At 42.9% G+C, this 12,060-nt stretch overlaps 1 protein-coding gene across 1 annotated transcript in view; it reads left to right on the top strand.

Moving 5' to 3' along the window:
• Positions 1–1,071: 1,071 nt before the first annotated feature.
• The window catches only part of sv2ca (synaptic vesicle glycoprotein 2Ca), a 36,215-nt gene continuing 25,226 nt past the window's right edge, over positions 1,072–12,060 (top strand). The window contains exons 1-2 of the mRNA XM_033620557.2: positions 1,072–1,310; positions 6,895–7,711. Coding sequence (XP_033476448.2) covers positions 7,114–7,711 — 598 coding nt within the window. The 5' untranslated portion in view covers positions 1,072–1,310; positions 6,895–7,113. The remainder of the gene's footprint in view (positions 1,311–6,894; positions 7,712–12,060) is intronic.

Below are 12,060 nucleotides of genomic sequence, written 5' to 3' on the forward strand. Positions count from 1 at the left end.
TCCTCGGAGCTACTGTAGAAACAACATGGTCTCTGTGGACGAGAACCTGCTTGATGTGTAGATATAAAGGACTCATCGTAAGGTAAGGAACACAATAATTATTAGTTTTCAAGGCAGCACGGTGGCACTTTGGTTAGCGTTGTCGCCTCACAGCAAGATGGCTCTGGGTTTGAATCCAGGGTGGGGGAGTTTATATGTTCTCCCCAGCGTGGGTTCTCTCTGGGTACTCCGGTTTCCTCCCACAGTCCAAAAACATGCAGGCTAGGTTAATTGGTGTCTCTAAATTGTCTGTCCAGGATGTACCCTCACCCAATGTCAGCTGAAATACTTGCTTTGCCATTATATAATTTAACGACTAGGATATTAATTCTTATGATTGGCTTAAGCTATTTTTTGGGAGGTTCAACATGTGGAGCACAGTTAAGGGATATGAAAGCTGATTTAAAACGCACCTGGACAGGCTTTCCAACTGGCGCATGTGCACGACAAGTGTGATCATCTTTATGCCTTCAGCAGCACCCAAACCCAGCGCACCCAGACGCTGAGACGCTGAGGTGTCAGTCAGCACCACGGACAGAGACAATCGTTGAAATACAAAGTGCTGCATGACAAGGTGAGGTCGCAGACACACTGCTTTTATCAAAGCTCAAGGCTGAAGTTGGAAAACAGACCTCTGAACACACTGACACGAGACGCTTCGGAAAACTTTTCGATTAGACATCACTTTCTGCCCGAACTTTTGACTCTCAGGTCTATGTATCATGTTGTGACCATTGTCCTGCACTGACAGTAACACTCATTGTCCACATTCACACATCTCAGTGGGGTTCACTCACGGTGAATGGACCAAAGCACCGACTGTACCCTTTATATAAATTCAGACCTTTCTTATCTGTTAAGCATTCATGCGGCGCAGCGTTTCACGTCAGTCACCTAACTAGATTGTTCCATCAGACGGAATTACCCGCATCACTCAATGAAGTACAATCATTGATTACACTGCCCCCCTCCCTCCTCCCTTCCCTCTCCCCCTCTCCATCCCTCCCTCCCTCTCTGCCTCCTAACCACCGTCTCTCCCTTTCGCTCTCTCCTTTCCTGAAGTGCTGCAGCGAGGGAGGACTGCATCGAAAAAAACTCTGTGTCGTGCGCTGACAATTACCTCTGATCCTCTTCTATAGTTTGCAAAAAAAAAAAAAAAACCAAAAAAAAAAAAACCCACAAGAATATTTTGTTTGCTCCATAAAGCCAAAGCGGAGTCAGATGCAATGGGCAACTATCAGCCCAGTTCACTCTTCTCGCCATAAATGACGGTAAGTACTTTTTCCTCCTGGAAACATGCTGACTGTGTAACACTTAATCCAGTATTTTCAACAAACTGTTGTATGATGGGAGATATTCTGCATTTATATGTCATGTTGTTGGTGTATTTGCATCTTCCCGGGGATATCTCTAACTAAAATGTGAGCCAGGACTCTGGGATACTTCATTATTTATTCACAAGTGTTTGTATCATTTGTTAAAAGTTGGGATGGTTTCTAGGCATGTGTTGTTTTTCTGTGTTTGGCTGCAAACTGAGTCCAAATGCCTCCTGATAAAAGTAGAGAAATTGGCATCATTAGGTGAAAGCAGGGAACAAGGATAAGGATTGCCACAGAACTGTGGATGTAGAGGAGTTTCAGTTCCAGTTTTTGTGTCTTTTAATTGTGGAATTTGATTCATTGAGAATGTAAGGGTTACAATATCTGATCTAAGCTACATGAATTTGCTTACTTGAACTGTTTGTAACCTTCAAGTTTGGTTCATGATGATCACTAACAGGAGATCGTCCTCCTTTAATGAAGCAGCATGTTTGTAGTGAAACGCTTGTCCTTGGCATGAGCAGAGTTTTCTGATTGTTGGCTGCGGACTGTGCATGCTGTAGTGCAATCCAGCCACCTGCCCTGGGGCAGTTAAAGCACTCTGCACTGCCGCCAAAAAAGAGGAGAGGATGCGGGAGCAGGCAACTGACTCATCCGTGAATTGCACCTCAAGAGGCAGTGAGCGATTGACAGGCACACAGCCGGTGAACTGGAAATCTGTGGCAAAGTGCTTTGTTTGCAATCTGAGGGGCTGCTGTAGTAGTCCTGCTGGGTTAACACTGAAGGCGTCCATCAATGAGGGAGAAAAAAAAGTGTTAGAAGTGATTGCAGGTTGCAGAATTTATTCCTTTGGCTTATTTCTCATTGATTTCAACTTGATGTAGGGTTTCTTTTTCTGCCACGTTAAACAAGAATCCATCTCAAGCATCCACTGACCTGCACATTTGTTGGTTCTCCTAAAGTTTACGCAGCACACAGGCTCTTTTAAGAGGGAGACATTTTCTATTCCAGTGTTTTACAGTTGACAGGAAGAAAGCACTTAAAGTGCAATGTATGCAGTGCCAGTGACGAAGTAGCTTCACAAAAACATTCTGTCTCCACATTTTGTTGACATGCGCAGGCAAATAGGGAATAAACATATTAGTCATCATTTTAGGGGCAAGTTAAACCCAATAGCAATTACGTCACATTCAGGAAACCTCTTATCATCCTTGCCAGAATTTGTGAATCATCGCCACACATATACACAACCACCATGTATTACATGAAACAGTCAGACAAAATGTAGTCAAAAAAAAAAAAAAAAACAGTATACGTGCTGCATCTTGCATCCCTTGCCCTAATGAGGGCTATTGCGTCACTGCAACACAAAGTGTAAGGTCTGCACCAGACTGTGGTGGTGGCACATTATGTTTTGTATCTGCTATGTAAGCACTGTATTATGTCAGCAGTGAGATCTGGCAAGGCAAGGAGACCATATGTTTACCAAGAAGATCAAACAGACATCAGCCTGATGCGATAAAAAAAGGAAGAGATAGGCGACACGCTTTACTTTGTACGTCTTCAGGGTGGGAAAATGTGTAAAAATGTGTTTTGTTTCTTTATGATTTATAAAGCCACAGTATCCAGATTCTGTGTTCTTTATTAATGCCACCTAAGTATGGAGATTGACAGTAAGGGGAATTCCTTTTTCCTTGGCTTGGATGGGCACAGAAATGATTAGTCAATGCTAATATTAACCATGCTCATGATAGGAAAGGCAGACTTCCTGCAGCTGCTTTCATGAATCTATGACGCTCGCAACCAGCTCTGCTTTTCAACTTTTTATCATGGGTGGTGTCTCTCTGTCTGCTGGAGACAGGTGAAAGGTTTCGGTGCTTAGAGAGATGTTTTTATCACATTATTCAATCCTCCATTTGCAGAAACAACCTTTTCTTCCTCCCTGTTGACGCTCTTTTGCCCAGCATTATTAATACTTCTCACATACCCCCCATCTCTCCTTCGTCCTCCTCCTGCCCCACCACTCAGTCAGTAATGGCATCAGTGCTTGATGAAATCTCCTAACCGAAGATGTCCCGGGCTGGCTGTGCCTTTGCCTTCCAGATGAGGTCATGGGCTCTCCGGTTTTGATGGGATTACATGCGGCTCTGCCCACTTAGAGATTGGACCTGCTCTTTCTGATGCTAATAGAACAACCAGCCGTCAAGCCGCTGTGCTGGTGCGCATCTTTGAAAACGCAGGACACTGACAAGTCAAACCTGACTGAGATGAGAAGTATTTGTGGTTTCTATTGGGCACAGGATGCAAACTGTGAAACTGACACTTCAAAATAAGCATAAGGCAGAAAATTGCCACTTTGGTAAACATTTTCAGGGGTGCAACCATCATGCATTTACTATAACATTTTATTGCACTAGCAATAATTGTAAAAAGAAAAGGAGCAGCTGGCCTCGTTGTTTTGCATCATTACTTCTTTTTTGTACTGTGTAGAGGCCAGTGTCTGGACTACCAGACTGCACTCAGCCAAAAAGGCACTATTGATTTTCTTTCAAGTCCTCATGACAAATATTAAGTATTTGTCTCCTGCAGCAGTTATGGGTCAAGCAACCTGAAATTCTGGGACCAGAATTGATTTTTTTTAAACTTTTTATTCTAACAACCTGCATGCCCATACCAATCTGTTTGGTGACTGCTGGACTCGGCGTAGATCTGCACAGTGACAAAGTGCATTGCTTGTAGGATGCCCTTACTGTGCTGATCACTGCTTCATTATGCCCTGCTTTTTCCTGACTAAGGGCATTCATTACCACTGTCATTATTACAGTGTTATTTCGTGTGATTATTCAAATTTTTTTCTTTCAAAATGCTCATTAGGAGCTTCATTACCGCGCCACTTTCGGGTAATGATTATGAGACGCAATGACAGAGTGTTTTGAAATGGACTGATGTGGTCAAATGCACATACCTTTCCTAAATTGCTTGTCCTGGGCAGCCCAAAACTCCTGTGTAAGTCGAATTTCTTCATTTGTCTTTATGTTCATGCACGAGGAAATTTGGGGCCAAGTGATACTTGACCTCGTGTTTTTTTAGTATTCTAAAGAGGTCGAAGGAAAGCGGGGCCGCAATCCATCATGCAGACAGGGGTGTTGCCAGAGCAAGGCCTATTTTCAGCCATCCTCAAATGGTTTACAGCAATGATACGCACACTATATTAACTCCCTTTATTCTAATTGTGGAGAGCAGCTATGCCCGGCAGGACAGTGTATGGATGCAGCCTTTGCTATCAGTAGAAATATATAATCAATTGTTTAGAAAGTTTGGTAGCCTTGAAGGGAAGTAATGATGGTGTGAAGTGAAATAATTAGGTAAAAATGATTTGTATAATGTACGTATGAATGCCAGATGTGGATGTGTTGATTGCCATTGAGGCTTGGGTAACAGACTAGAGTGCTGGTAAAAATGCACATATGAATTTAAATGGGAAAAAAAACTCTTGGAAACTATACATGCTCAAGAGGGAGCCTGAAAGAGAAGCAAAAAATAAAGAGGAAGGAGAGACAGGATGGTTTAGAGACGGAATAAAACAGAGATTGGTTTGTTTGGGAGTGTTGGTGGTTGCCCAGTTTCATTGTGATTGCTCCCGTTGCTCGAGCTGTCTTCGCTGTCGGGGTCTCGTCAAGTGGCAGTCAGGTGAAGTTGCTCGGGTGTCCTCTGAGCTTCATCACCAGTGACAGCGGGCCTCACCATACACTCCATTGATTCTCTGACAGGCAGGATGTCTCCCCTTTTTGCCGGTGTATGTGTTGGTGCTCGTTTAAAGTAAAAATTGACGTGTGATAGCCAACATGACCTGATCCGGAAACAATAAATGGCATCAAGTCACTGACACTGCTGAACTCTGACATGCTCCTGGCAGGGTGTTGGTCTACAGAGGCATTCAAAATTGTTTTTATTTAAAGGTGCAGTTGATGGAGAAGGTTACACATGACTACTGATCTAGGATTTATGCAGGATATTAGATAGTGGATATTATACAGGACAAAAGGAAAAACTTAGAAAGTCATGCCACTATTCAAAGGATAACCCCTTGCAATGTGCGCCTCATCAATGATCCAGTGAGCAATCGCCTCTGGCTAAAGAAAACAAACAGATTTTTACAAAGCTGTCTTTATGAATCATCCTTACGACGATGTCTGAGGCACCACCGGTGTCAATGGAGGTATTAAAAACTTATCAGTCTATGTGTAAAGGAGTGTGCTCATAAGCACAGGAGTCATCCAATGAGCCAAAAGGGATTAGTGGAGTCACCTTGAATCAGCAGTGTCATTTTGCCCAGTAAAATTGCATTATGGGAGCTGGAGCTGGCCCTGTGATTTGTGTCCTCCTGACAAGGCTTCAGTGTTCATTAGAGGCTGTGGTGAGCAGCTCCTAGACACACGGGAACCGCACACACTGACCGCGCGCGCACACACACACACACACACACACACACACACTGGACAGCTCTGACCATCTCCACCCTACTCTTAAGTACGCACGCTATCTTTTCTAGAAATTTTTATTAGAAAATAAGCAATTTAGGATTTTTCTTTCTAATTTATAGTTTGTTATAATGATGGTTGTGTCTCTCTGATGTGACAAATTATAGAGTAAACAAGCAGGAGTGAGCCTGCGGAGGCAATGTGATGACAAACTGTGGATCACAGTTTGAACACTCACATGAAATCATGTTACATCATTCACACTGGGGTCTCCCTCCCATCAGCACTGGCCTGCCAAGATGGGAAAGGGCTTCCCCATTCATGCTGTGCGGGCACACTCACATATGTGCATGGCATGTTTAGGTGTGTGGGGACTCTTTGTGTGTTTATTTATGTGTTAAAGACACCTGACTACGCAAAATCAGGGCCTTGGAGAATAGCTTATTGTGTGTGTGTGTGTGTGTGTTTGTGTGTGTGTGTTTGTAATATGTGTCTATGTCTGAGTGTGCATTTATCTATGTATCCTCTCATGACCATTTCTCCTTTTCTCCTTTCTTTGCACGGATTAAATATGACAGTGCCGTTCCGGTTGGATCGTCACTCCCATTATAATAAACCAGCTCTTTATTGGGGGCAAATTGATTTTGGGCAGAGGCTCGTTTATTAGCCTCTGTTCCTCAGAGCTGATCATGAGTCAGCAAGATTCAGCATCTCTGTTTGAAATGCTCGTGTCTCCAAGTCCATCTTATGAAATATAGAACGAGGAGAGCGTCCCTGGAAATTGAATATTCATTTTGAATAAAAACTGAGAGCTATACAGCCAAAGCCTTTTTCCTCACATCACTCCAAATGATTAAAAGGCCTGGGAGAATGGTGAGTGAATGATTAGAGAGGGAATGTGCTGTCTGCAGGGTGTCACCTGTTAGTCTGGGGTAGTTATGAATGTAGCGGGGCAGACATGAGTTATGAGCACTATCTGATGAGCATCTTCCTCTTTTTTACTTTCTCCTTCTTTTTTATCTGTCTGTCTCTTCCCCTTCCCCCATCTCTCTCAGCCTGGCCAATGATTGCCACAACCTTTGTGGGTTATCTCCTGTGGTGACTGCAGACTCAAGAGTTTTCTTCCCCGCTGCATCTGGACACCCACTGATCTCACCATTCCTGCAATTCTCCCGCCAGCGCACACTCACCCCTCTTGCCCCTCTTCCCTCTTCCTTCTGCTTCTACAGTAAGTATCCTCTTAACCCCTGTGAAGACCTACTGGTGGAACCAGAATGGAGGACACTTACAATAACAGGACTTCCCTGGCTAAGGGGGCCAAGGACATGGTCAAGGAAGCCAAGCGGCATGCAGTAAAGAAAGTCAACAAGGCAGTGGACCGCGCTGCAGACGGGTACTCATCCCACCACAACTACAGCCGATTCCAGGATGAGGAGGAGGAAGATGAGGATTTCTACCGGAACCCGCCGAGGCAGGATGGAGAGGGCTACCAGGACAACGAGGAGGGCTCCAGCGATGCAACAGAGGGCCATGATGATGAGGATGAGATCTACGAGGGCGAGTACCAGGGGATCCCCTCAGCAGGAGATAAGAAACAAAAGGAGGGCCAGGTGGCACTGGGGCAACCGGTGTCAGATGCTGCAAGGGACCGTAAGGGGCTGGAGCAGGAGAGACAGGCTGATGAGGAGGAGCTGGCCCAGCAATACGAGCTGATCATCCAGGAGTGTGGCCATGGGAGGTTCCAGTGGCAGCTGTTCCTGGTGCTTGGCCTGGCACTCATGTCAGATGGGGTGGAAGTTTTCGTGGTGGGCTTTGTGCTGCCCAGCGCAGAGACAGACATGTGTGTGCCCAACTCCAGCTCAGGATGGCTCGGTAAGGGACTCTGTGTGTGTTTAAGTGTTGGTGAGTGTGGATGCATGAACTTGTGCTAACAGAAAAGGATGCATTTCCTTTCAATATTAATTGGAGGGGACTTAAATGTAATAATTTTCAGGTTCATACTTGTGTATTTTTGGGTTTCTACTAGAACATGTTTAAATGCTTTAATGTTCAAACAACACTTTATTTTCTTCATACTATCTGTGTAGGAACACCTGTATTTACTCTCTGTCTGAGACGCTTCATTTTAGCACCTGACACTTTAAGACCTCCTCTTGGTCTTAAAGTCTTGGTCAGTCTGCTCTGATTGGTCAGTGTTTCTGGATCTTCAAGCATCGTACAGTGTTGTAAACTTGGCGACATCCTTGCTTGATGTAGTGATTTTTCAGACGCTCTAAGTGACAGATTTGTAGTGACAAATTTAGTGACTTATTCAGACCATCAAGCCAAAAGTGAGAAATATATTATAATTCATTCTCATGTATGTTGCTCTCTTATCTTACGCTGTGCCATAGGTGTGGGGCACGCAGGAGGGGAGGAGACGCCACTTGCAGCAGATGTGGGAGTTCAGCTGTAGTTAGTTTCTATGGTTACATTGATGCTTTTACTCTTCTGATTAGTGCACTGTAGTATAAGCACCATAGCTCTCATGCAGTTTAAATGTTTTGCTAAGTATTTTTCTACTTAATCTAATTCAGTGAAGATCCATCATCCTAAATGCAAATGAGCACGACATCATCTGGCGACTGCTTGTGCTAGCTACGTTTAATGAGAAGAGACGACAACGCTGGCGTCTCTGCACTGTCATTGCAGCTGAAAAATGACTACAAAGCAGTATTAAAAATTCACCATTAAAAACATCTAAACACAGACAGCCACACGGCAGGAAAATGATTTGAAATCAGCGAGACACTCACGTTGGCCACCAAATTTAATGTTTTGGGGTTTTTTTGCTGTTAGGTGTACGTTAGGTTACGTAATGTAAACACTTGCAGTAGCATGTCTGAAACAGATGACCATCCATCATGAGCTGACATCAACTTGTCCTGAAAGTAGAAAAAGAAAACACTGGAAACATTCAGAGCGGTATGAAGCCTGAGGTTTTTGCTTCCAAGGATTACTTTTATATATGTTTACCTCATTATTTTAAACTCTGACTACATTTAATAGAAATGTCCAACATTTTAACTTACATCACAGAAAATAAGGAAAAGCATCATAGGTTCCCTTTAACCCTTTTAAAGCTGGAGGGACATCACTTTTCTTGTGCTGTTTTCAGATAAATTTGGCAAGTTTTTAAAACCTTTGAGCACTGGGCAAATTGGTGCGATTTCTTTCAAAAACATAGGAAAAATGGTAATGAGCAACTTGAGAAGAAATGTCCCACAAAGCGCAAAAAAATAAGAGATTTAGAAAATTATATTAAAAAAAATGGGGAAAAAGCTAGGGAAAACTAGCTTTTTGTAATTAATAATGTTATTATGTTACATTTTTAAGCACTCTTTCCAGGACATTTCCTTGTTTTTGCTTGTTTTTACCCTTCTTTCTTTCTTTCTTTCTTTTTTAAATCTAATTTTCTTGGTTTTAATTTTCTCTTTTCACTAATTTCTTGCTAATATTTTGGGTCGTCTCTTCTTTCGTTGCTCATTGCAGTCTTCCCATGTTTTTAAAAGAAATCAAGCCAAGTTGCTCGGGTGTCAAACAGTTAAATTTGATTATTTTTCATGATTCTAAATAGTGTTTTCCAAGGATTTTTTTTCTTGCCTTGACTTTAGACCTTTCATTCTGCTGTGCATTGCATTGTGGGATGACAACATGTGCCCAAACGCTTATTATGCACAATGTTACAATACAATATGGATGGAATATGATACAATATACACTGAAAAGGAATGAGTATCCATACAGTACAACATAAACTGAAACAACAAAGGGGCACTCCCCTGTCTTCTGTGGCTCTGGAGGAGAAAATAACCCTGATGATGTCATACTGATCCCATCACTATATCAGCTTGGGCCCGGAAACTGCAAATTTATGACAGAAAGCCTGCGTCATTGTCTGACAGTGAGAGTATAATGAAAAGACACTTTCCAGTGGCTTTATGGGAAATGTAGCATCAGTTGTTTCTGGTGCTTGACCCTTGATAAGTCCTAAACGTCAGGACATCTTGACTTCTGCTGCAATGATTTTTAAATCTGTCTCTCATGACTGCAACATCTCATCCACACTACTTTCTTTAAATGATGAGATTATTATGTGTGTGTTGTACTATACGTGTCACCCTTTATCCTGGTTGTGTTTCACATGGATGAGATGTTTCGGTCCACTGGTCTCCGTGTCAGGATTAAGAGGGTAGCCAGTATTCCCTGTGTGCTCTGTGTGTTGAGCAGGAGTCCCAGCAGTCCCTATGGCTGCAGGTGGATAATCCATCACCACAGAGCTGTGTACAGGGGCTGACTCACTGTGTCAGTACCAGAGTGGCGAGGAGATTAATTCAGGCACACAGCCCTTAGATACTAACTGCCACAGTGAGACATGACAATACATCAACTGTGCCGCAACATCTGATGCAAAATTGATACGACAGGCATTTTCCAGAATGGAGGTTGGGGCTGAAAGAAAATAGGAACGCTGTCATATGTAAAATATCTTATCGTACTTTTATTTTTCAGACTTTTTATATGATAAAATAATTTGTTGATATGCTGTATGTCTGTGTGCGGTTGTCACTGTAATATCCTCACAAGATGCTGTGTACGGTGCACCATCATTTTTCTGTCTCTTTCCAAGTATCCATGTAAACTCCTTTCTTCCTCCCTAACCAAGCAAAGTCCTGCAGGCATTCACGCTCTACGCTCTGCTTCTCCTTGTTCGTGACTCCAACCCTCACCCCCTGTCCCTCCCTCTCACCCTCCATTCTCTATCTGCTTCTCTTTTCTTCTCCCATCCTCCCCCCATTCTTCTCTCCCTTCTCCCACTGATTGCCGCGAGGCTCCTCCCCGTTGAGGTGAACATGATTGGTGTGTATGTGTGTGTGAGCATAGCCTACATGATTACTATGACCTTGTTGGTATCCATTTGGAGTTTTCCACAGTAATTACACTTAATTACAGCCAACAATATGAAGTGAGTTGGTGTTTTACAGGAGCCGTGGTAATATTCTTTTATTGCCTTGAAGTGCAGAAATAAACAACAGCCAGTTAAGTCTGTGGATGAATTTGATAAGGGTGGTCTCATTTTTCATGTATTTCATGCAACGTGTGTTTAACCAAGCCTCACAGTAAGATTTGCTCCTCATGGATAAAGAATAGCTTTCAGGGGGCACAGGGGGCTTGACCACCCACCATAGAACACACTATGCAGTTTCAGCAGGGGAACATGTGGCTCAAGGTGGATTTATACTTGTGCGTCAGCTCTATGCAGAGCCTAGACCGTAGTCTGTGCACATGGCCTAGGCCGTTATGAGCATTTATACTTATGCAGTGGTGTGTCTGTGTCACTCTGCAGTTACACCTCCAAAACACTAGTTGGAGGAGGGGTTTTTGTGAAGTGTTGTAGTTGATTAGTTGATTCAGAACACACTCAAAACACATATTAACCATGGCTTAATAGTGGCAATTTATTGGCTTTACTATCACAGGATTCACAGACAAAGCACTTGTCTTTTGTTGGACACATTTTCTTCTCAAATACAACATGCTAATGTTAATAGCACAAGCCAGTGGCATTTAACATTGTATAAATTAGCCCAGCGGCTAGTGGAGATATCTTCTACTCACATGAAGCCAGGGACAACACCAACATTTAACAAAGGTAGGCTAACATTACAAAATTTGGCTTCACTACAACTCACAAGGTTCACCAGCAAAACATCTGTCTTATAGGCTACTAAACACGTTTTCCAAACAAATACAACATGCTAACGTTATTACCACAGTTGTCAGGTTTAGCATGTGGGAATCCAGTGAGGGATCATGTCCTTGTTGGTTCTGCAGTATGCATGGAAGGAGGAAGGGGTTGTTATCTTGGAAGGAGATTTTTTCACCTATGTTACATCCTCCTTGTGATGCTCCTCACTAAGTGCCCTTACATTTACTTGAGTAATTGACTTTCTGCTGTAACTTGATTTCTTAACCATCACGTAGAGTAAACAAGAAACACAGTTTTGGGATTAGAGAAACCTGATTTTCCAAGATAGACTGAGACTGTCCTCCAACCCCATAGGTCATTTGTACAAGCAGTTTATTACAACCTATACTTACATATATTGTGAGGCGGCACCATCTAATAGCCATAGTAATTATGACGGGAGAAAGCAGGAAGTCAGATAACATATTATAAA

The sequence above is a fragment of the Epinephelus lanceolatus genome, chromosome 9 (genome assembly GCF_041903045.1).
Source record: "Epinephelus lanceolatus isolate andai-2023 chromosome 9, ASM4190304v1, whole genome shotgun sequence".
Taxonomy (NCBI): Eukaryota; Metazoa; Chordata; class Actinopteri; order Perciformes; family Serranidae; genus Epinephelus; species Epinephelus lanceolatus.